This window comes from Gigantopelta aegis, chromosome 12 (genome assembly GCF_016097555.1).
Source record: "Gigantopelta aegis isolate Gae_Host chromosome 12, Gae_host_genome, whole genome shotgun sequence".
In the NCBI taxonomy this organism is placed as follows: domain Eukaryota; kingdom Metazoa; phylum Mollusca; class Gastropoda; order Neomphalida; family Peltospiridae; genus Gigantopelta; species Gigantopelta aegis.
Genome location: NC_054710.1, coordinates 45607684 through 45629872, shown reverse-complemented (window position 1 = coordinate 45629872; position 22189 = coordinate 45607684). Strand labels below are relative to the sequence as shown.

At 37.8% G+C, this 22189-nt stretch overlaps 1 protein-coding gene across 1 annotated transcript in view; it reads left to right on the top strand.

Moving 5' to 3' along the window:
• Nucleotides 1-12819, top strand: part of LOC121386095 (carcinoembryonic antigen-related cell adhesion molecule 1-like) — a 16573-nt gene extending 3754 nt beyond the window's left edge. Inside the window, exons 3-7 of the mRNA XM_041516894.1 lie at nt 1579-1857; nt 6369-6488; nt 6790-6820; nt 9260-9300; nt 10006-12819. Coding sequence (XP_041372828.1) covers nt 1579-1857; nt 6369-6488; nt 6790-6820; nt 9260-9300; nt 10006-10181 — 647 coding nt within the window. The 3' untranslated portion in view covers nt 10182-12819. The remainder of the gene's footprint in view (nt 1-1578; nt 1858-6368; nt 6489-6789; nt 6821-9259; nt 9301-10005) is intronic.
• The last annotated feature ends 9370 nt before the right edge of the window (nt 12820-22189 follow it).

Below are 22189 nucleotides of genomic sequence, written 5' to 3'. Positions count from 1 at the left end.
TTGCCAAAAGAAATTATATAATAATTTATTTATTTGTTGTGTTATTATATGACATTATCTGTCGGGATTGGTAGTGAAAGAAGTAAATGAGTTATTTTTTTTTATACTATTAGATGTGTTGTATGAGTATTAATTAACTTTGTTTTTAGTACATACACAGAATGAAACATTAATTTAAATGCAAACTAAAAACGTGTTATTTGGTTTTGTTTCCTGTTTTCTTGTATTATTTTCATTTCATTTCAACTTGTTTTCGTGATTATATTAAATTAAGGTTCAAGCACGCTGTCCTGTGCACACACCTCATCTATCTGGGCTGTCTGTCCAGGACAGTTTGTTATTTATTAGTTTGTTAATTGTTAGTTTGTTAGTTGTTAGTGAGAGAGAAGAGGGTGTAGTGGCCTTACACCTACCCACTAATTCGTTAAAACTCGCTCTGGGTGGGAGCCGGTACCAGGCTACGAACCCTGTACCTACCAGCATTTTATCCGATGGCTTAACCACGACACCACCTAGGCCGGTCATTATTATTAATCATTATTATTATTATTTTTATTAATGTTATTATTAAAAAAAAAAATTGGTGGGGTGAAGTATTCGCGTTAGTTATCGGCCCTGTATTATACATTATAACGACTACATAAAATTGCAAATTTAACCATCACTAAGATAATAAACTGGTTTTGGGAAAACATTCAACTAATTTCGTAATGTAAATAGCTATACAATGCTTTGAGATGGAAAGCAAACGCTGTTTGTGTTATGAGTTATCAGAAAGCATATTGAGTGGTTTGACTGGCAGTTGCCTCTTGCTACCTGTCAAGTTCAAGTCTTGCAAACCCAAATGACTACATTAAAATTGCAGACACTAGTTTCAGCCTGTGGAAATGGACACTAAGTTTAGTTAATCTTCAAACCTGTTACACATCTGGATAAGGTTATAACAGAGTTAAAGCTAAAGTTTTATTTGTTTAACGACACCAATAGAGCACATTGATTTATTATTCGTCGGTTATTGGATGTCAAACATTAGGTAATTTGGACGTATGATCCTAGAGAGGAAACTCACTAACTGTTTGTCATTAGTAGCAAGGGATATTTTATATGCACCATCCCACAGGCAGTATAGCACATATCATGGCCTTTGATATACCAGTCGTGGTGCACTGGCAGGAAAGAGAAATAGCTCAGTGGTCCCACCGACGGGAATCGATCCCAGACGGACCGCGCATCAAACGAGCGCATTACCAGTTGGCTATTTCCCGCCCCACAACAGAGAGAAGCTAAAGTCTGTGATGTTTAATCAGGGAAATACCGTTGAAAAATAACTAGAGCTCGATAACAATAATTTTTCAGACAAACGTTCGTTTTTAGAACTGTGAGAAATGCATTTTGGGGGACTGCAAACACCCGGATGACCAGAACCACTTCAGGTGTACTAAAATTAATATTGTATATAATAAAATGTATGTACTTCTAATTTACATTACAAAAAGGCTATAATAGTGAAACATACGTCGTAGTGTTTAAAAACTAGGGTATGTCTGTTTAAAAACTGCTTTACGGTTACATTTTCAGACCAACCAGTTATTAAGCGGATACAATTAAAGAAACCCGACATTAAAGCTGTTGTTAACGAAGTAAGACCCATCACACTGATATGCGTTGTCGACAGCAACCCGACATCTAGCATGAAGCTGTTCAGGGACAGACAACTCGTACGACAGATGACGAATGTGACGAGTCTGGAATACACCTGGCGCGAAGCTGTGTGCCAAACCTCGGGGACGTACTCGTGTGAAGCAGAAAACAGCGTGAAGTCACCGGCCAAGAAAACCACGGAACTGGTTGTTGAATGTATGATACAGTTATAGAATAGAATAGAATAGAATAGAATAAGAATAAGAATAAGAATAAGAATAAGAATTAGAATAGTATATTATATATGCAGTGTAACAAACACAACTACTTGCTTGTACTAGTTAAATGCATGAATTTTTCAGAGGTACTGTGTGGACCTTAAACATATAGAAGGCCAAGTGTAACATTTGTTATAAGTGTGTGTAGGTAACAATACCCAAACATATCGATATTTCCAAACATAATATTTGTTATATAAGTATTAGGTAATAGTAATGGCCATGTATTATCTTATCTAAAATGTATGATTTAGATTTTTTCCTCTCTTAGAGGCATATAGGGGGTTGTTACGTGACTGTAGAAATAACCCACCTTTTATTCCATCTCAGTAGTAATTAATGTTACTTTTATTTGTAATACTTGGTGGGCCTGGGGTTGCGAACAGATTTGTTAACTTGCCTGTGGGAATATGCCTTTAAGATTTAAAATTATGGAATTTACCATTGGTCTGTAATCTTGTGTAAACCTGAATTATATCTTCAAATTGTAGGGAAAGGCCTTGATATAGGCATTTTGCCTGTTGGCCAATCCCCAACCAGCATTATAATTGGGAATACATATTGTTTAAACCGCACAAGTATTGTGGTACTATAACGTTATAGGTAGTACTAAACCAAATAACTTCTGGCTGGGTCAAAGTGCGAGGTGCACCAAACGTTTGATAGAGAAGTGAACACCACAAGTCCTGTGATTGGTTATAAATGTGAGTGTGTTGGTTGTAAAAAATAATAGTTTCATCTGGGTAAAAATAAATTGCAATTTTATTTCATCTAGTACCAATGTGTCAAGTAGCCTTGTGCTTGAAACATGTATGGGGTACCTGCAAAAAAAAGTACTCGAATTTTGTGCGAAACTAGGGTAGTCATAGACGCTACCCGTTATCTCAGAAACGAGCAGCTTGACCCCCATTTTCTTCTGATTCACTTTAAGTGTAAGGGGTGGTAGTATTTATATCCGTGGCGTTTATGTCGGTTGATACGTTGCAGGTAGGAGTTTTAGCCACATATGTTACTATTGTCGTCTATGGGATTTGATTTGGTAGTATACACCCTATAGCACATATTCAGTGCATAATAAAAAATATTATGATTTTGTCATTTTATTTAATTAAACTATACTGGTTGATAAATTAGCCATCACTCGATCATGCAAGTTCACAATGACCTTGACCGTGACAATAATCTCTGTACATGGCTCTGAATGGAGTTTGAATCAAAGTTAGCACTGAAGAAAAGTTGGTTTTGGCCTATAATTCATACTGTAAAGATTTCAATAATTTCTTTTTACATGGTATTAGACTTGCCATATACAACTGCTCTTAAATATGGTATTATATATAAGCAACCTGAACTAAGATTTTAATAGCAATTTATTTTTATATTAAAAATAGCATGTGCCAATAGTGGGTTAATGTCTTTAGTTTCCATTAACATTGTTAATTTTTTATGTATGAAATTCTGAAAACTCAAATTTGTAAAGAAGTTGATTTTTATTGTCATTTTGACATATTTATAGGGTGCTAAGTTATATTTTAGACAAATTTGTAGTTTTATGCAAAATTTAAAGTAAATTTTAAGAAAAACTTTACCAAAAACATAATTAAATTTGTTGTCACCATTATGCCTTCTGTTCTTATTTGTACATAACAATCTCCAGATATTTTTTTTTTTTAATAATCACTTAGTTAGCTCTCATGAAAAGCATTTTGAGTTTATACTAGATTCAGAACCAATTTTTTCAGATCTGATTATCTGCCTTGGATTAAGTTGATAATTTATTTTATTGTTAAAGCTGTATTATCTAATGTTACTAGCTAAATAAAATGCTGGATTACAGATTGTAGGAATACATCTAATGTACATATTGTATTCATCCGGATTAGAAAATAATGCAAGAAAATTGATTTTCGGGTAATTTTGTCATTTAAAAATAGGTTTTTTCAGTAATTAATCAAAAATAAATGTGTTAAAGCTGCATGATTATTCCAGATATCACAACTATTAAAACCTCCAACTACAGTAGGCTATAAATAAAATATAGTCAGGAATATTGGTGGCTGCCAATAGTTTTGATGGTTCATTATGAAAATCAGCATGGCCGATGGATTTGAAATTCGCACACCTGGTAACTTGAAGACACCCACACCCAGCATACAGGATTTCCTCCCAACACTAATGTTCAGGACATTAAGTCATTACTTCATACAGGTACAGTCATGTTTGTGTTTCCTTCCTCAGACAGTGTATTTTTTTAATACTGATATTTCTTTGATGTGCCTGTTAAGGTCTTCATAATTTAGGGGTCAATCAAGTGCATGTGTTTTAATGGAATTCTTTAAAGGGGTAGAGGTACTCTGACTATCTTTGTTGTCTCTACATATATACCTGAGTACACACACCCAACTGAAAGTAAATATCTTCAGGAGTTTTATTTTAAAACATTTTGTTGTTTAATATGACATATTGCATTTGTACAAAACTATATGCAATATATATGCTTTTTGAGGTGTACATTATATTAGGTTGCACTGTAGAAACAACAGTTTCAGTGAGGTTGTCAGTTTATGTCAGAATACACCAGATCCTGGTTGTCATAAAGACACATAGCTGGACACTTTTTGAAAAATGTATGTTATCAGTATAGGTAGTACTAAACCAAATAACTTCTGGCTGGGTCAAAGTGCGAGGTGCACCGAACTTTTGATAGAGAAGTGAACACCACAAGTCCTGTGATTGGTTATAAATGTGAGTGTGTTGGTTGTAAAAAATAATAGTTTCATCTGGGTAAAAAAAAATTGCAATTTTATTTCATCTAGTACCAATGTGTCAAGTAGCCTTGTGCTTGAAACATGTATGATGTACCTGTAAAAAAAAGTACTCGAATTTTGTGCGAAACTAGGGTAGTCATAGACGCTACCCGTTATCTCAGAAACGGGCAGCTTGACCCCCATTTTTTTCTGATTCACTTTAAGTGTAAGGGGTGGTAGTATTTATATCTGTGGCGTTTATGTCGGTTGATACGTTGCAGGTAGGAGTTTTAGCCACATATGTTACTATTGTTGTCTATGGGATTTGATTTGGTAGTATACACCCTATACGCGATGTCATTATCTGTAAGGCGCTATGATTTCCGAATTCAGTCGATCAAACCGATAGCGCGTATAGGTCAACGTCTATGGGATTATACACCGGAAATAGTGCAATATCATGATTTATAGATTCGAAAACCACAGAGCAGTGCAGTAGGATATCAAATGGAATCACACGTGATGTAACATTAACCCATCTGAAGACAGGTAGAATATCAATGAGGTAATACATTTTTCTTGCCCACTGGACAAGGTTATCCAGCTTTTGCACGGTGCTGGAAAAATCTGTCTGACCTTAGGGCTAGATAAATCTGACCAGAGGGCTAGACGATTTCTACATACGCGTGACGTCATAACTCATGTTTTACGACCATTGACGTCATAACTCATGATTTTCAAAATTCTGTTTGTCATTTCACGTTGTATCATTGTTTAAAAAATATTTAAACAAATTAATATTTTCAACTTTATATATATTGGTAAGTTGTTTCATATTTATGTCGTTGCATAAGGTGGAGTATATTTGTCCACGTATGATTAAATACGTTTGCAGGTGAAATGTATACGAATCGTTCTACAATCAACACACCGTAGCTTACAAAATTAATGTTTTATTACTGTAATTAAATGGGCAAAAAAAAGAATCAATAACCCTTGTGAGGTATAGATACGGCAATTCCAACCCTCTCACAAAAAACATGTTGTCCCTTGGGTTGGAATTGCCTTATCTATATCTCACAACGGTGATAGATTCTATTAAAGGCAATAGAACTTACGACCTATCGCATCTCAGGCGGGTGCTCTACCACTGAACCACACCCTGCCCTGAATTGGAGGGCAGTGCATGGAGGATTCTGAACCCTGAACGCGAAGAAATGCTTAGAGAGTAAAACTAATTTATTAGCTATATTTAGAATTTCTTAGATATTATGTCATTCGTTTCCAAAACAAAGGAATAAATAAACTGCATCTTTGTCAAACAAATGTTGGGATTGGTCAGTGTTATAACGCAAGTACGTATTCCAGTAATAGTTCATATTTATTCATTTCTTATAGCAATAGTATACTGTCGCGGATTGGATTCAATAAATTATTAACATGGTGATCAAAAGTGCGGTTTGCTCAAACCCTCAACTCCGACGTGTGCCCGAAATCCCTCCCCAACCCCCCCCCCCCCCCCCCCCCCCCCCCCCCCCCCCCCCAAACAACCCCAACAACAAAAACCAACAATAAAAACAAACACACAAACAAACAAACAAACAGAACACCAACAACAACCCCAAAACAACGAAAGTTTGTTATGCATATAAAATGTCTAACCAACCAGTGTGCATGACACGGCCATCTTGTGTGTTTGTAGGTTTTCCAGGGAAAGAAGACGGTCGGTTCGCGGCAGGTTTTGGGGGAGGGATTGGAACAACAGTTGCCCTACTCCTGCTATGTGGAGCAGCCGTCCGTTTGTACTTCCGGTTGAAGAAATGTAAATACAGCTTTATTTTATTTTAATTCTCAATATTTATACCAGGTAGAGAAAATATTTATACGTATGTGTGTGCGTGTCTGTGTGTCTGTGTGTGTCTGTGTGTACTTGTGTGTGTATGCAAGTGTGAGTGTGTATGTGTATGTGTATATGTGCTCTCTCTCTCTCTCTCTCTCTCTCTCTCTCTCTCTCTCTCTCTCTCTCTCTCTCTCTCTCTGTGTGTGTGTGTGTGTGTGTGTGTGTCTGTGTATGTGTGTAATGTTAAATGGAGATGTTCAGTATTTTTTTTATTGAATTTCAGCTCGAAAACAGAAGCAGGAGAAAAACTCCAGGTATGATTACTTGTCAATCTGTATACACACATACATTCACACACACGTACACGCACAAGGACACACATACATACACACACATACATACATACACACACATACATACATACACACACACACACGCACGCACGTACGAACACGCACAAGCACACACATACATACTCGCACGTATGTACACGCACAAGCACACATACACACACGCACGTACGTACACGCACAAACACACATACATACACACGCACGTACACGCACAAGCACACACATACACACATACACGCACAATCACACACATACACACACACACGCACGTACGTACACGCGCAAGCACACATATACATACATACGCACGTACGTACACACACAAGCACACACATACATACACATACACGCACGTACGTGCACGCACAAGCACACATATACACATGCACACATACACGCACAATCACACATACATACACCCACACGCACAATCGCATACACATACACAGACACGCACGTACGTACACGCGCAAGCACACATATACATACATACGCACGTACGTACACACACAAGCACACACATACATACACATACACGCACGTACGTGCACGCACAAGCACACACACATACATACACACACACGCACGTACATACACGCACAAGCACACATACATACATACACACACGCACGTACGTACACGCACAAGCACACACACATACACGCACGTACGTACGTACACGCACAAGCACACACAAACCATGTTTTGAAGTAGAAATGTGGTCCTATATAATAATTTTCACTAACAACTGCTACGTTTATCTCGAGCCAGTTGGTTCGGTCTTTCCAACACGAACAGCCGAGTGTCAGAACAGAAATACTCACTATTCCGCTATTCAGAAAATATCGATGTTCTAATGGTCAGAACAGAAATACTCACTATTCCGCTATTCAGAAAATATCGATGTTCTAATGATCAGAACAGAAATACTCACTACTCCGCTATTCAGAAAATATCGATGTTCTAATGGTCAGAACAGAAATATGGTCAGAACAGAAATTCTCACTATTCCGTTATTCAGAAAATACCGATGTTCTAATTCTCTTAGCAAAACAAATCGTTCATCATTGTTTCTGTGTGGACGTTGCGATACGAGATGTACAACATTCTCACTCACCAAATCCTCACATCTTCTGTACGAATCAGATTTAATTCTAAAATGCGTATTTCTTAGATTGAGTTTGATACTAAATTCCAGTGTTGCTCAGTGATTATGACAACATGATTTATCAGATATGTCTGGTACAAATCCATTTGGAATTTCAAAACAAATCGTTCACTATTCTTTCTGTATATGGAAGTTGCAATAGAACGCGACACAATGGTCCGTGACTTGTGTGTCTATAATTCCTGTACAACATTCTCACCCGTCAAATCCTTAGCTATACTGTACGGAAAGAAAAAAAGAAATGTTTTATTTAACGACGCACTCAACACATTTTATTTACGGTTATATGGTGTCAGACATATGGTTAAGGACCACACAGATGAGAGAGGAAGTCCGCTGTCGCCACTTCATGGGCTACTCTTTTCGATTAGCAGCAAGGTATCTTTTATATGCACCATCCCACAGACAGGGTAGTACATACCACGTCGTGGTGCACTGGCTGGAACGAGAAATAGCCCAACGGGCCCACCGACGGGGTTCGATCCCAGACTGACCGCGCGTCGAGCGAGCGCTTTACCACTGGGCTACATCCCGCCCCTCTACTGTACGGATTCATTTTTAATTTCAAAAATCTTTACAAATAATTTTGTTTAACGACACTACTAGAGCAAATTAATTTGTATATCATTGGCTATTGGATGTAAAGTATTTGGTAATTTTGACATTTAGTCTTATAGTGGAAACCCGCTGCATTTTTGCAATAGCAGCAAGGGATCTTTATATGCACCATCCCACAGACATGATAACATATACCACGGACTTTGATATACCAGTCGTGGTGCACTGGATATGACTGGTGCAAAGCTGCTAGTGATAGCCAACTTTGTTAACCACAAGTAATCTACAACAACACCGTTAGAACTCATTGGTTTATGAATCATCGGCTTTTCGATGTCAAACATCTGATAATTCTAATATAGTCTTAAAGAGGAAACCCGCTAAATGTGTCTGTTAGTACCAAGTGATCTTTATATGCATCATCCCAAAAACAGGTTAGCACATACCACAGTCTTTGATACACCAGTCATGGTGAACAGGCTGGAACGAGAAGTACCCCAATGGGCCCACCGACAGGGATCGATCCTAGACCGACCGTGCACCATGCGATCTGTTTACCACAGGGCTACGTCCCGCCCCAATGATATTGCAGAACACGTTAGTTTGTCTTCGTTGCTGCGTTTCACAACTTTGAATGTTTCTGCGTGATTTGTGTTTTACTTTTGTGATTTCAGCAGAAACACGGAACAGCAGCTATACAGTAATGCAGCTTGTGGTGAGTATAGGATTGGATGGGTTGATAAACATAACATATGTTATGGTTTGTAAGGATATATGTCATCTTTACAGTTTTTACCGTTGGCACTATCTAAAAAGTAAAACAATAAAAGGCTTTATTATACATGTGGTTCGACATAACCGAGTTAATAATAATCATACGAAGCACGCGTGTAATAACAAGTTTAATGACGTAATTTTGGAAAGCGACGTCATAACATGACGTTGCTTCTCCAGTCCTAGCTCAGACTGGGCAGTTGAAATATGACGTCATATCTTCGTCTCCTAGTGGCTGAAACATTTTGAGTTGGGTCTTGTTATTGAAGAAATTATTACACTCGCGTGTGAGTCGTACTGATTTTACAAAACTTGTGTCAGTATTCATGTATTATCCTCGCTCTCGCTCGGGCAATACAAAACTCCTGACACTCGTTTCGTAAAATCAGTACGACACACAAGCTCGTTTAATTATCTCTGTGTATTACACCTCCAATATTTTGAGTATACTACATCAAATACCGGTCTTCATGTTTGTAGCCTCAAATGTATGGACGTCTGCATCATAACAACACATTTAATTGATAATTACTGCAAATCCTTGTTATTGTTTGTTTTGTTTTGTTTTGCATTGTATTTTATACAATTCGACTATGATGATGCTACTTTAATTTAAAGGCTTATTGTGTTATTATCGTTCCTATAGGGAATCAAGACGAATCTGCTAGACCGGAAGCTCACGCTGCACCGGAAGCTGATACTACTGTATACTCATCGCTTGGCGCTGCAGGTTCTGAGGCACCCTATGAAGGTCTTACATTTGATAACCGAACACAAGAAGTGACGTACGAAAACGTAGCCTACAGAAGTGAACACTGTTGATCGGTTCCTTTCATCAGACTTGAACTCCGTTCACTTGGTGAACTGCGACTAGAGATATGCTGATATCATAAAGTAGCAGGTGTTGACAGAGTAGTTAACGAATACATTAAGTCAACCGCTACGTTGCTCATGCCAGTTTATGTTAAACTTGTGAATACTATTTCTGATAATGGAGTCTTACCAGATGAATGAATTATTTTAACAATTTTTGAAAATAAAGGAAGCCGGCTACATCCCAAAAATTACCGACCAATCACATTACTTTACTGCTGCTCTAGACTGTTCACAACTTTACTTAATAACTGTTTACGTGTATTTATTGAGGAAAATAATATGATTAGTAAAGGCTACTCAACTACAGACCATATTTATACATTACATCACTTAATAGATATCTTGAAAAAAAGGAAAAAGAAATTATATTGCGCTTTTGTGGATTTTGAGAAAGCATTCGATGCGGTACCTAGAATACAGCTTTAGCATAAACTACCACAGCATAACATAACCGGTAAATTTTCTAGAATTATGCATCAAATGTATCAAGTCGTTAAATCAATGATTGTCGTAAATAATCAGCAATCTACTTTATTCCCATGTAACAACGGTATCCGTCAAGGTGAAAATGTATCCCCTATTCTATTCTCCCTGTATTTTTATGATTTAGAAGATTATGTATCTAGCCATGGATGTGAAGGGGTTTCCCCTACAGAAGACAACCAAGGTGGCCCAGTAGATATTGCTTTACACATGTTTTGCTTGTTATATGCAGACGGAGCTGCCCTATTATCAACCACTGCAGAAGACATACAACACACCTTATATATGTTTTTTTTATCAATATTGCAATAAATGGAAACTTAAAATAAACGGTAACAAAACGAAAATATTGATATTTAACACTAGAGGTTATAAACATAATTTTAAGATTGGAAAAATACATTTGAACCTGCGAAAGAATACAACTACTTAGGGATTGCTTTTACAAAATTAAATAACGTTCGAATTACTAAGAATAGACTTAAACAACAGGCTACCAAGGCCATGTACTTTGTACAATCAAAATCAAAGGACAACTATCTATCAACCGAATGCTAACTTAAATGATCCACTTAATGGTTCTGCCAATTTTATTATATGGATGCGAAATATGGGGATATGAAAAAGTTGATATATTTAATTCTGTACAAATAAACTTTCTAAGACACATCATACCTGTTGAAAACACAACACAAATATGTATGCTTTATGGAGAGTTAGGGAGAATGCCAGTCGAGTTAACTATATATATGGAACAATCTGTTGCCTGATATTAGAAATTCTTCTTCATTAAAATTGTTTAAAATACAAATGAACAAACACGACCCTGCTGTTCCATTTTATTTCTATGAAGGTGATAGATGGCAACAGATTCTACATAGTCGACTCCGTTTGGGTACCAGTGATTTGAATGGTCACAAATTTGTACGACATGTGACAGATACCCCTTCTTGTATTTGTGGCCATCCAGTTGAAGATGCAGAACATTTGTGTTTATGTTTTTTCCCAATATATGCTGCAGATCGCAATACCCATTTACTGAACTATTATAATCTCAAGTGTCATACTTTGCTATTTGGAGATTCAAATTTAAGTGTCCAATATAATATCTCTATATTTTTGTTCTTATCTTATATATCTGTTCAGAATGTTCTTATTAATAGTAAGCGTTTCGAGATCAGTTAACCATTTAACCATTCTAATTGGTTGTTATTTATTCTTTGTTTCTTCTACACCTTCCTCTCTTCTACCCCCACCCCCCTCCAGTTATCCGTGTTATCTTTATTGTAATATTGTTCTAGCCATCTTGATGTATAACATGTATATTTGTTAAATGTAGGGAGAGGCCTTAATATAGGCACTTGCCTGTTGGCCAATCACAAATTTGATTTGCTAATAAATATTGTTCAAACCAACTATATATAGGAGAATGGTATGCTACTGGGCGTGACTGATATCGGGAAAACAATCAACATTGTCTGCTCTTTTATACATAATTATGTTAAATGACTACCTTACTAACGGAACTAACTATAACTGGATTAATACTGTTAAAAACACATTGAATAACTTGGGAATGGGTGATATCTGGATAACACAATCTTTCATATCAGTAAATTGTCTCTCACGACAAATTAAACAAAGACAATGCGATCAGTATTTACAAACATGGAAAAATAAAATATCACAGTCATCGAGAGGCAACACTTACCGATTATACAAAGAACAACTATTTTCCGAAGGCTATATTAATAAACTACCAGAAAAACTGTGGACAACACTCTTAAAATATACAACGTCTAACCATTACCTACCCGTTGAAATTGGACGTTGAAATAACATAATCATAGAAGATAGAATTTGTACACTATGTAATACAATGAACATTGGTGTGATGGTACATGCTCTTACATTTGTTTCGCCTGTGGCGATTTTAATTGTTAGAGGGCCGTGTGCATTTCCATATGCACTTAGCGCAGGTGGGCAACTTGTTACGTAATACTTCGCGCGATCGGGCATTCCAATATGCACTTAGTCCCGCTGTGGAGGCCATGTGACGAGTAGTTACGTAATACCTCTGCGAGTGCGGTTTTTACAACCGTGATTTGGCGACGATGGCGTCAGTAAGTCTGACGATCAGAGAGAAATATATCGACGCTAGTAGAGGTGAAATATCAGATGATAGGGGGAGGTACCGCCTTGTACCCCCAGGCCAATTCTGATTTTATAATAAATAGCTAGTTTTTAGAGATATCGAGGAGAAACGGAAAAGGAAGCGTCCTGGGAACGTTAGTCCGTTTGGACTTTGGTAAATATCATTTCTGCTCTGTGTATAACCTTGATGTGATTGATGTGACTTTAAATATTTTAATACTGTATTATACCAATATTCTTTAGACAGTGTCTTCGGTCATCTGACGAAGTAAATCGTAGACTTTTTGTTCTAACATTATACGAGTATTTGGTAATATAAAGCTTAGCCAGTCATCCTAGACGACCTAGGTACACTGTAGGTTATTGTCTTTATTGTAATCGGTACCAGTATTAATTTTGTGTTACAAGGTTACTGAATGAGTAGTTAAGGGTTAATTAAAAATTAACCAGTTAGGAATAGAGCTGTAATTCCTTTATTAATTAAGTTCCCCTGGAAGCGTTTCTAAATTATTACACGTTACTGAACGAGTAGTAAGGGTTAATTAAAAATTAACCAGTTAGGAATAGAGTGGTGATTCCTTTATTAATTAACTTCTCCTAGAAGCGTTTCTCAATTATCACACGTGTGGGTGTGGTGTAACGGTGAAGTGATTCGCATATTGTGTAACTAGACACCTAGAAATTAACTAATTAAGTGATCAGTTCTGGGTTGTTATTATTGTTGTTATTAATTAACTGCTACGGCTGTACATTTGTCAGCGTAGATTAATACAGATTCCAAAGTGTATTGTGTTTTTGTTGTGTTTCTAGTGAGCTAAACGTGCTATAATAATATATACTTATATAAGATCGTATCTCTGATCAAACCTAGACGAGCCATACTAGGGTTTAACCGCCTGTTACAGAGAGATCTAATAGATATACAGTTAGGAGAGATATTTTGATAATCGTGTTTTATTCAGTTACGGGAATTATAGAATCCCCGTGACAATTGGCGACGAGTTCCATTATTTTTTCATTTGCCATTTTTTCATAATTCAAGAGTCCAGTTGCTACACCCATATTATTATACGCGACCAAGTACTTATAAATTTAGAGAACTAATGGAGAATAATCGAATTAGTATCTAAAGAAATTAGAATGTTTCATAAATATAATAATTGATTAATTCAAACGCCCTTGACTACAAACACCATCAAAACCAAACATATTTAATAAAATATTATCATTATCCACTGCACCATATACAAGTTTAACAATCTATTCGTTTATAAGTACTTGGATACCCGTATATCTGTATTAAATATCTGTAGTATTACATAATATATTGATATGTATGTTTGTATATGTTTGTGTATGTGTATGTATTGTAATTAATGTATTTACTGTCAACCATCTTGTCACGTGTATAATAACAAATTTTAATGTATATATTCCTCCTATGCCGTTGTGTAACGTCCCGAGTGTAAATAAAGTCTTGTCTTGTATTCACAAGTGAACGCTATTGATTGGTTCCTTTCATCAGACAGGTACTCCGTTCACTTCGTGACATGCTGATGATGATAACTTGTTTAACGTGCCCATATACCACTTGGGTTTCAAACACGCCCATCCCGTGTCCGACCTCCGATAAGATCGGTCACCTGACTCGGGAGTGGGGTAGAGTTTAAAATGGGCAGAATTTTGAAAATAGCAATTAGTAAAAAAGTTAATAGAATAAATTTCAAAAAAAAAAGAAAGAAAAAAGTTACCTGCCAAAAATAAATTGAATTGACTGCTTGGCCGAATATTTATATAATTTGGAGCATTTTAGAAGGACAGTCCAAAATTAAAGAAGAGAAAGAAGAGAGGATCGGACTATTTAATAATAAAAAAAGAGAGTAATTTGGACATAAACTTTTGAACGCAGATCTAAAAGTTTAAAAGTCCGATCGATATGTCCACGTGAGTGGCCTCGTTAAGGCCGTTTGGGTGCACAGCTTATAGGGACGAGATGGGTTGCATCCCATCAAGAAAACCCCTAGATTGACAGTCGATAGATGTTGAAGGTGTAGTGCTGTGCTGAAATACAGATCTTGAGAAGCCGGATCCGTCTGAACGAGAGAGAATATCAGACTAGGGTATAGTCCAGTCGTCATGGGTTGGTATAGTGGTGCGGACGGGCCCGACTCCGGAGGATACGAGATGGTATCACTATAAAGCAAAGTCAAGTCTAGAAAAGAGTAGTAGGGGCCGACCCCGCTTCCTATTTCTTCTTAGAGTGGGGCGGTCAATCTTCCAGTGCTGATAGGACAGGCTCAGACATGTAGAGACTAAACGCGAACAACCGTGGCGTTCTGCAGAATGGCCGTCATACGAATCACGAAAAAACAAGTCAACATAGTCAGACGGAGAAATGACGTGGAGGCGAGGAATCTCGCTGAAAAAGAATCCAACCTGGTGGTGCAGACTGTCGAAACGAGAAGCGTTCCAGCGTTCAATCAGTTCCAATGGCCGCATACATCCCAGTAGAAAACTTCATTTCGCTGAGAAAAACAACGAAATGAAGGATTCCCAAGTCGAGCACGAAAGCACGTGCAGTGTGCACCAGCGAAACAAACACGTCTTACCGCGTGGAGCTCCAGACTGGGAATGTTGTGACATGTGATTAGAGACATGATGACAAGTGAACGCTATTGATTGGTTCCTTTCATCAGACAGGTACTCCGTTCACTACGTGACATGCGACTAGAGACATGATGACAAGTGAACACTATTGATTGGTTCCTTTCATGTGACAGGTACTCCGTTCATTGGTGAACTGCGACTAAAGACATGTTGACTGTCGTTGCTTTTTATAGATGACCCCCTATTCATGTTTCAAAATTGTGACATTTGTGCAAATTCGTCCACTGCACAAAGTCAGAAAGTTTGTTTTGTTTAACGACACAACTAGAGCACATTGATATATTAATAATCGGCTATTAATATGAAACACTTGATAACTTTGACAGCACATACCACATCCTTTGATAAACCAGTCGGTGGACACTGGTTGAGACGAAAAAACAATCAGAGAATAAGTCCACCGAGGAGGTTTGATCCTGCGATGAAAGCACTTCAGTCGAGCGCTCTACCGATCGAGCCAGATCTCGGTCCTGTTACTGCTGGGAGATCAGTTCATATGTCACTGTATTTAATAACCGAACACCTGGGTAGCTGTGCCTGTTACTGCTGGGAGATCAGTTCATATGTCACTGTATTTAATAACCGAACACCTGGTTGGCTGTGCCTGTTACTGCTGGGAGATCAGTTCATATGTCACTGTATTTAATAACCGAACACCTGGTTGGCTGTGCCTGTTACTGCTGGAAGATCAGTTCATATGTCACTGTATTTAATAACCGAACACCTGGTTGGCTGTGCCTGTTACTGCTGGGAGATCAGTTCATATGTCACTGTATTTAATAACCTGGTTGGCTGTGCCTGTTACTGCTGGGAGATCAGTTCATATGTCACTGTATTTAATAACCGAACACCTGGTTGGCTGTGCCTGTTACTGCTGGGAGATCAGTTCATATCTCACTGTATTTAATAACCGAACACCTGGTTGGCTGTGCCTGTTACTGCTGGGAGATCAGTTCATATGTCACTGTATTTAATAACCGAACACCTGGTTGGCTGTGCCTGTTACTGCTGGGAGATCAGTTCATATGTCACTGTATTTAATAACCGAACACCTGGTTGGCTGTGCCTGTTACTGCTGGGAGATCAGTTCATATGTCACTGTATTTAATAACCGAACACCTGGTTGGCTGTGCCTGTTACTGCTGGGAGATCAGTTCATATGTCACTGTATTTAATAACCGAACACCTGGTTGGCTGTGCCTGTTACTGCTGGGAGATCAGTTCATGTGTCACTGTATTTAATAACCGAACACCTGGTTGGCTGTGCCTATTACTGCTGGGAGATCAGTTCATATGTCACTGTATTTAATAACCGAACACCTGGTTGGCTGTGCCTGTTACTGCTGGGAGATCAGTTCATATGTCACTGTATTTAATAACCGAACACCTGGTTGGCTGTGCCTGTTACTGCTGGGAGATCAGTTCATATGTCACTGTATTTAATAACCGAACACCTGGTTGGCTGTGCCTGTTACTGCTGGGAGATCAGTTCATATGTCACTGTATTTAATAACCGAACACCTGGTTGGCTGTGCCTGTTACTGCTGGGAGATCAGTTCATATGTCACTGTATTTAATAACCGAACACCTGGTTGGCTGTGCCTGTTACTGCTGGGAGATCAGTTCATATATCACTGTATTTAATAACCGAACACCTGGTTGGCTGTGCCTGTTACTGCTGGGAGATCAGTTCATATGTCACTGTATTTAATAACCGAACACCTGGTTGGCTGTGCCTGTTTACACCCTTACGAAGACACGCACACCCAATGGTCCCAACAGCAACATGTGTATTTAATTATATATTACATATTACGTGTGTTGTTAGTGCTGTTATTGTAATCACTGTTGCGAGGTTTCGTCTTTATTTTCGAACTTTCTATTTTGCTGTTTCAGGCACGTAGGTTCTGGGGGTGGGATCGCTCAAGGACGAATATATTAATCTTTTCTTTTCTTTTTTTGTTTGGAGGTGGAGAGGGGGGGGGGGGGGGGGGGTGGATGTTTCAAACGTTTTGACCTGGTCCTAGCTTTCTATTCATAAAACTAATTTTTTTAGAGAATGTGGATAATAAAGAAATTATTACACTCGCATGTAAATCGTACCGATTTTACGAAACTCGTGTCAGGATTCATGTATACTATAATCCTGACACTCGTTTCGTGAAATCAGTGTGACACAAGCTCGTATAATAATCTCTATGTAGTCCCTGTATGTGGCGAGATTGGCCCATCATTATATATATGTTATAAATGTGGCAATTCATCGGAAAATAAAATATATTTTTAAAAAATCAAAAAAATCTGTATGTTATGTGACCTTGTTGCGGACCATTTTGTCACACCTGCCGAACAATTTTGTCGCCATCAATACTTCACACGTTAGCATACAAAAATTATGAGGTGTATAATCATAATCTTTGTGTATTTATTAACTCGCCACACAGGATGAAATATTGCTTTCAAATGTTTTTGTGTGTGTGCTTGTTTGATTTTTGTGTTTTTTAAATATTATTTTTTATTGCAAATGACATGTGGAATGTAAGGGAATCTGCTTATAAAACGTGCCATTACTAATGATGCTTGATATAATATCATGTATGATTGGTTTATTTAAAATTTGCCACACCGGTCCTGGTTGCGTTATATCATGGGCCCGGCGACAAAATGGGCCGTAACAGACCTAGTAAAGGAGAATAGCTGTCCGAAAGCGAACACGACGCGTCGTAGATTCGAAACTTATCTGTATGATCTAATTTTGATGATTAACATTAATCATCGTCTAGAGGCCACGGCTACAGAATGTGCAGACATGCGGCCCTGATCAAAATAAAGTAAAATTTGTTTTATTTAACGACGCCACTAGAGCACATTGATTTTTTAAAATCTTATCATCGGCTATTGGATGTCAAATATATAGTCATTCTGACACTTTTTTTTTTTTTTAGAGGAAACCCGCTGTCGCCACATAGGCTACTCTTTTACGACAGGCAGCAAGGGATCTTTTATTTGCGCTTCCCACAGGCAGCATAGCACAAACCATGGCCTTTGTTGAACCAGTTATGGATCACTGGTCGGTTGAAGTGGTTTACACCTACCCACTGAGCCTTGCGGAGCACTCACTCAGAGTTTGGAGTCGGTATTCTGGATTCAAAATCCCACACCTCGACTGGGATCCGAACCCAGTACCTACCAGCCTGTAGACCGATGGCCTAACCACGACGCCCACCGAGGCCGGTACGGCCTTAATCATGTATTACGGTTTTGTTATTCAAATTTAGAATGTTCTGGGCTTTTTGCATGCTGTACAGCCTAGAGAACGGGACACAAACGTTTAACGACACCACTAGGGCACAAATCAACGTTTAATGACACCACTAGATCACAAATCAACGTTTAACGACACCACTAGAACACAAATCAACGTTTAATGACACCACTAGAGCACGAATCCACGTTTAACGACACCACTGGAGCACAAATCAACGTTTAACGACATCACTAGAGCAGAAATCAACGTTTAATGACACCACTAGAGCACAACTCAACGTTTAACGACACCACTAGAGCACAAATCCACGTTTAACGACACCACTGGAGCACAAATCAACGTTTAACGACATCACTAGAGCAGAAATCAACGTTTAATGACACCACTAGAGCACAAATCAACGTTTAATGACACCACTATAGCACAAATCAACGTTTAACGACACCACTAGAGCACAAATCAACGTTTAATGACACCACTAGAGCACAAATCAACGTTTAATAACACCACTAGAGCACAAATCAACGTTTAACGACACCACTAGAGCACAAATCAACCTTTAACGACATCACTAGAGCACAACTGAACATTTAACGACACCACTAGAACACAATTGAACGTTTAACGACACCACTAGAGCACACTGATTTGACAGTCTAAGCCTAGCATTATTCTAGGCTTAGACTGTTAACTGTCACGACGAAGTTAGCCAACTTGACGGTTGCGTTCTGATGTCCCCAACTGTCAACTTATGACGGATGTGCTCTGATTAACAAGTAATCGGTCGTAGACGTCGTATATCAAGAGAGTCGAGTTGTAAGAGCGCCCAGACTACCAACTGGGCAGTCGTAGTAATCGGTCGTAGACGTCGTATATAAAGAGAGTCGAGTTATATGAGCGCTCAAACTACCAACTGGACAGTCATAGAAATTGGTCGTAGACGTCGTATATGAAGAGAGTCGAGTTATAAGAGCGCTCAGACTACCAACTGGACAGTCGTAGTAATCGGTCGTAGACGTCGTATATGAAGAGAGTCGAGTTATAAGAGCGCTCAGACTACCAACTGGACAGTCGTAGAAATCGGTCGTAGACGTCGTATATGATGAGAGTCGACTTATAAGAGCGCTCAGACTACCAACTGGACAGTCGTAGTAATCGGTCGTAGACGTCGTATATGAAGAGAGTCGAGTTATAAGAGCGCTCAAACTACCAACTGGACAGTCGTAGAAATCGTGACAACAGAACATTGGCAAACTTTGTCCTGTCAGTTGGTAGTCCGAACCTAACATTACAGCCAGGTGATTTGGACTCCGGTCACATTTATATAAATAAGCAAACAAAACATGAAAAGAAAACACATGTGTATTGGTTATATGGTTTATTATGTGTAACGCACCAAATACAAATACTGAATATTTTAACTAGAACTAAACATTAAAGTATACAAGAGTATACACTAAATGCAGGGCTTCTAGAATGTCTTCAAAATCCACTAACCACGGTATCAGTGATTTAAAAAATGTGCCAGCCATGATTAAAAATCCACAAGCCCTGCTTTACTTGATACAATTTTACTAATAGTAATAATTGGATATGTTAGCTAACGAGATTAAAAACACCAATATTGGGGGCCGGGGTGGCGACAGCATATTCATATTTACAAAACAGACTTAAATGCAGCATTTGACAACTTGTTTATACTAGCCGTCGGGCAATAGTAGTTATTTACTAGCCAAACATTGAATATCATTAGCCATGGGAGTGGGGCTACCACAATCTAGAAGCCCTGCTAATTATACTGAAACAAGTATTATTATTATTGGCATTATCCATATAATTTTAATACTTAAATGTTATGTACAATTTTAAAAATTCCCAATAAAATAAGCTCTTGCGTATAAACGTATGAAGTTCAATATGCAATTAAGAATTGAAACTTTAAAATTAAGAGAACTGAGGTCAATTTCACAAACCATCGTAAGTTTACGTCTGTCACTAGCAGTTATACATGGGCATACATTTACAAGTGTTTGACGTCTATTTCACAAAACATTGTAAGTTTACGTCTGTCACTAGCAGTTATACATGGTCATACATTTACAAGTGTTTGGCATCTATTTCACAAAACATTGTAAGTTTACGTCTGCGACTAGCAGTTATACATGGTCATACATTTACAAGTGTTTGGCGTCTATTTCAGAAAACATTGTAAGTTTACGTCTGCGACTAGCAGGTATACATAGGTATACATTTACAAGTGTTTGGCATCTATTTCACGAAGGAAATTACATCAATAGAAAGAAATGGAACATATTAAGGACGAAATGAAATGAAATATGTGTACTTCTAACTGTATTTGTTGTACTATAAAAGTAATAAGAATTGTGGTTTAGTCGTAAATTTATGTTTACATGCAATACTAAGTTTACGATGTTTAGTGAAATTGGGCCCAGATTAAAGCAATAGAGATCTAATATATAAAAGCTGGTACAATGCAAGGGACAAAACAACATGTTAAAGATAAGAATGAACAACAATGGGTGAAACAGCAAAAGTTTAAATCCTGAACAACTAAGTAATGTTCATGCATTTATAATAAAATAAGCAAAAGCAAAAATTATAAAAAGTACCAACATAGCAATAAAATTGTTTAGATTTAAATGATGAAATAAGAATAAAAAGGAACCATAAACATGCATTTTCAGAAAGTCAGCATTTATAGGCGAAACATAATTATTCATTATTAATTCCATCCCTTACCCAAATAAGGAACACCACAAACCTGTACAAAAAGTAAACCCCCCCCCCCCCCCCCCACGCAAACCCCCCCCAAACCCCCCCCCCAAAAAAAACAACAACAACAAAACAACCCTAAATAACAACAAACGAAAAAAACAACAACAACCACTAACACAATAACTGTAAACAAAACACAGAAACCCTCCAAAAACACACGCAAATATAAACAATGAAATCAAAATAAATATTGGCAGCCATATTGGATTTTTCCATCTTGTAATAATGTCTTGGGATTAGGAATGGTCTCAATAGATTCCTTGTTCCTGAAAACCCAAGTAAAGACACACAAATTATCAATTTCGGTGTAACATGTGAAAAGTTACAAGGGAACAATGATGTGGCGGTCGTATTGGCAGCCATATTGGAGTTCGACATTATGTAATAATGTCTTGGGGTTAAAAATGGTTTAATTGGATTCCTTGACCCTGAAAACCTAGGTAAAGACACCAAAATTATCCATCTAGTTCAATTCCCTGTCAAGTTATACCTGATTTAATGATATGGTGGCCATCTTGGACGCTATCTTGAATTTAACCCCTTCTGCCCATGATCTGCGATGTCCACCCAAGGTTTTTTTTACTCT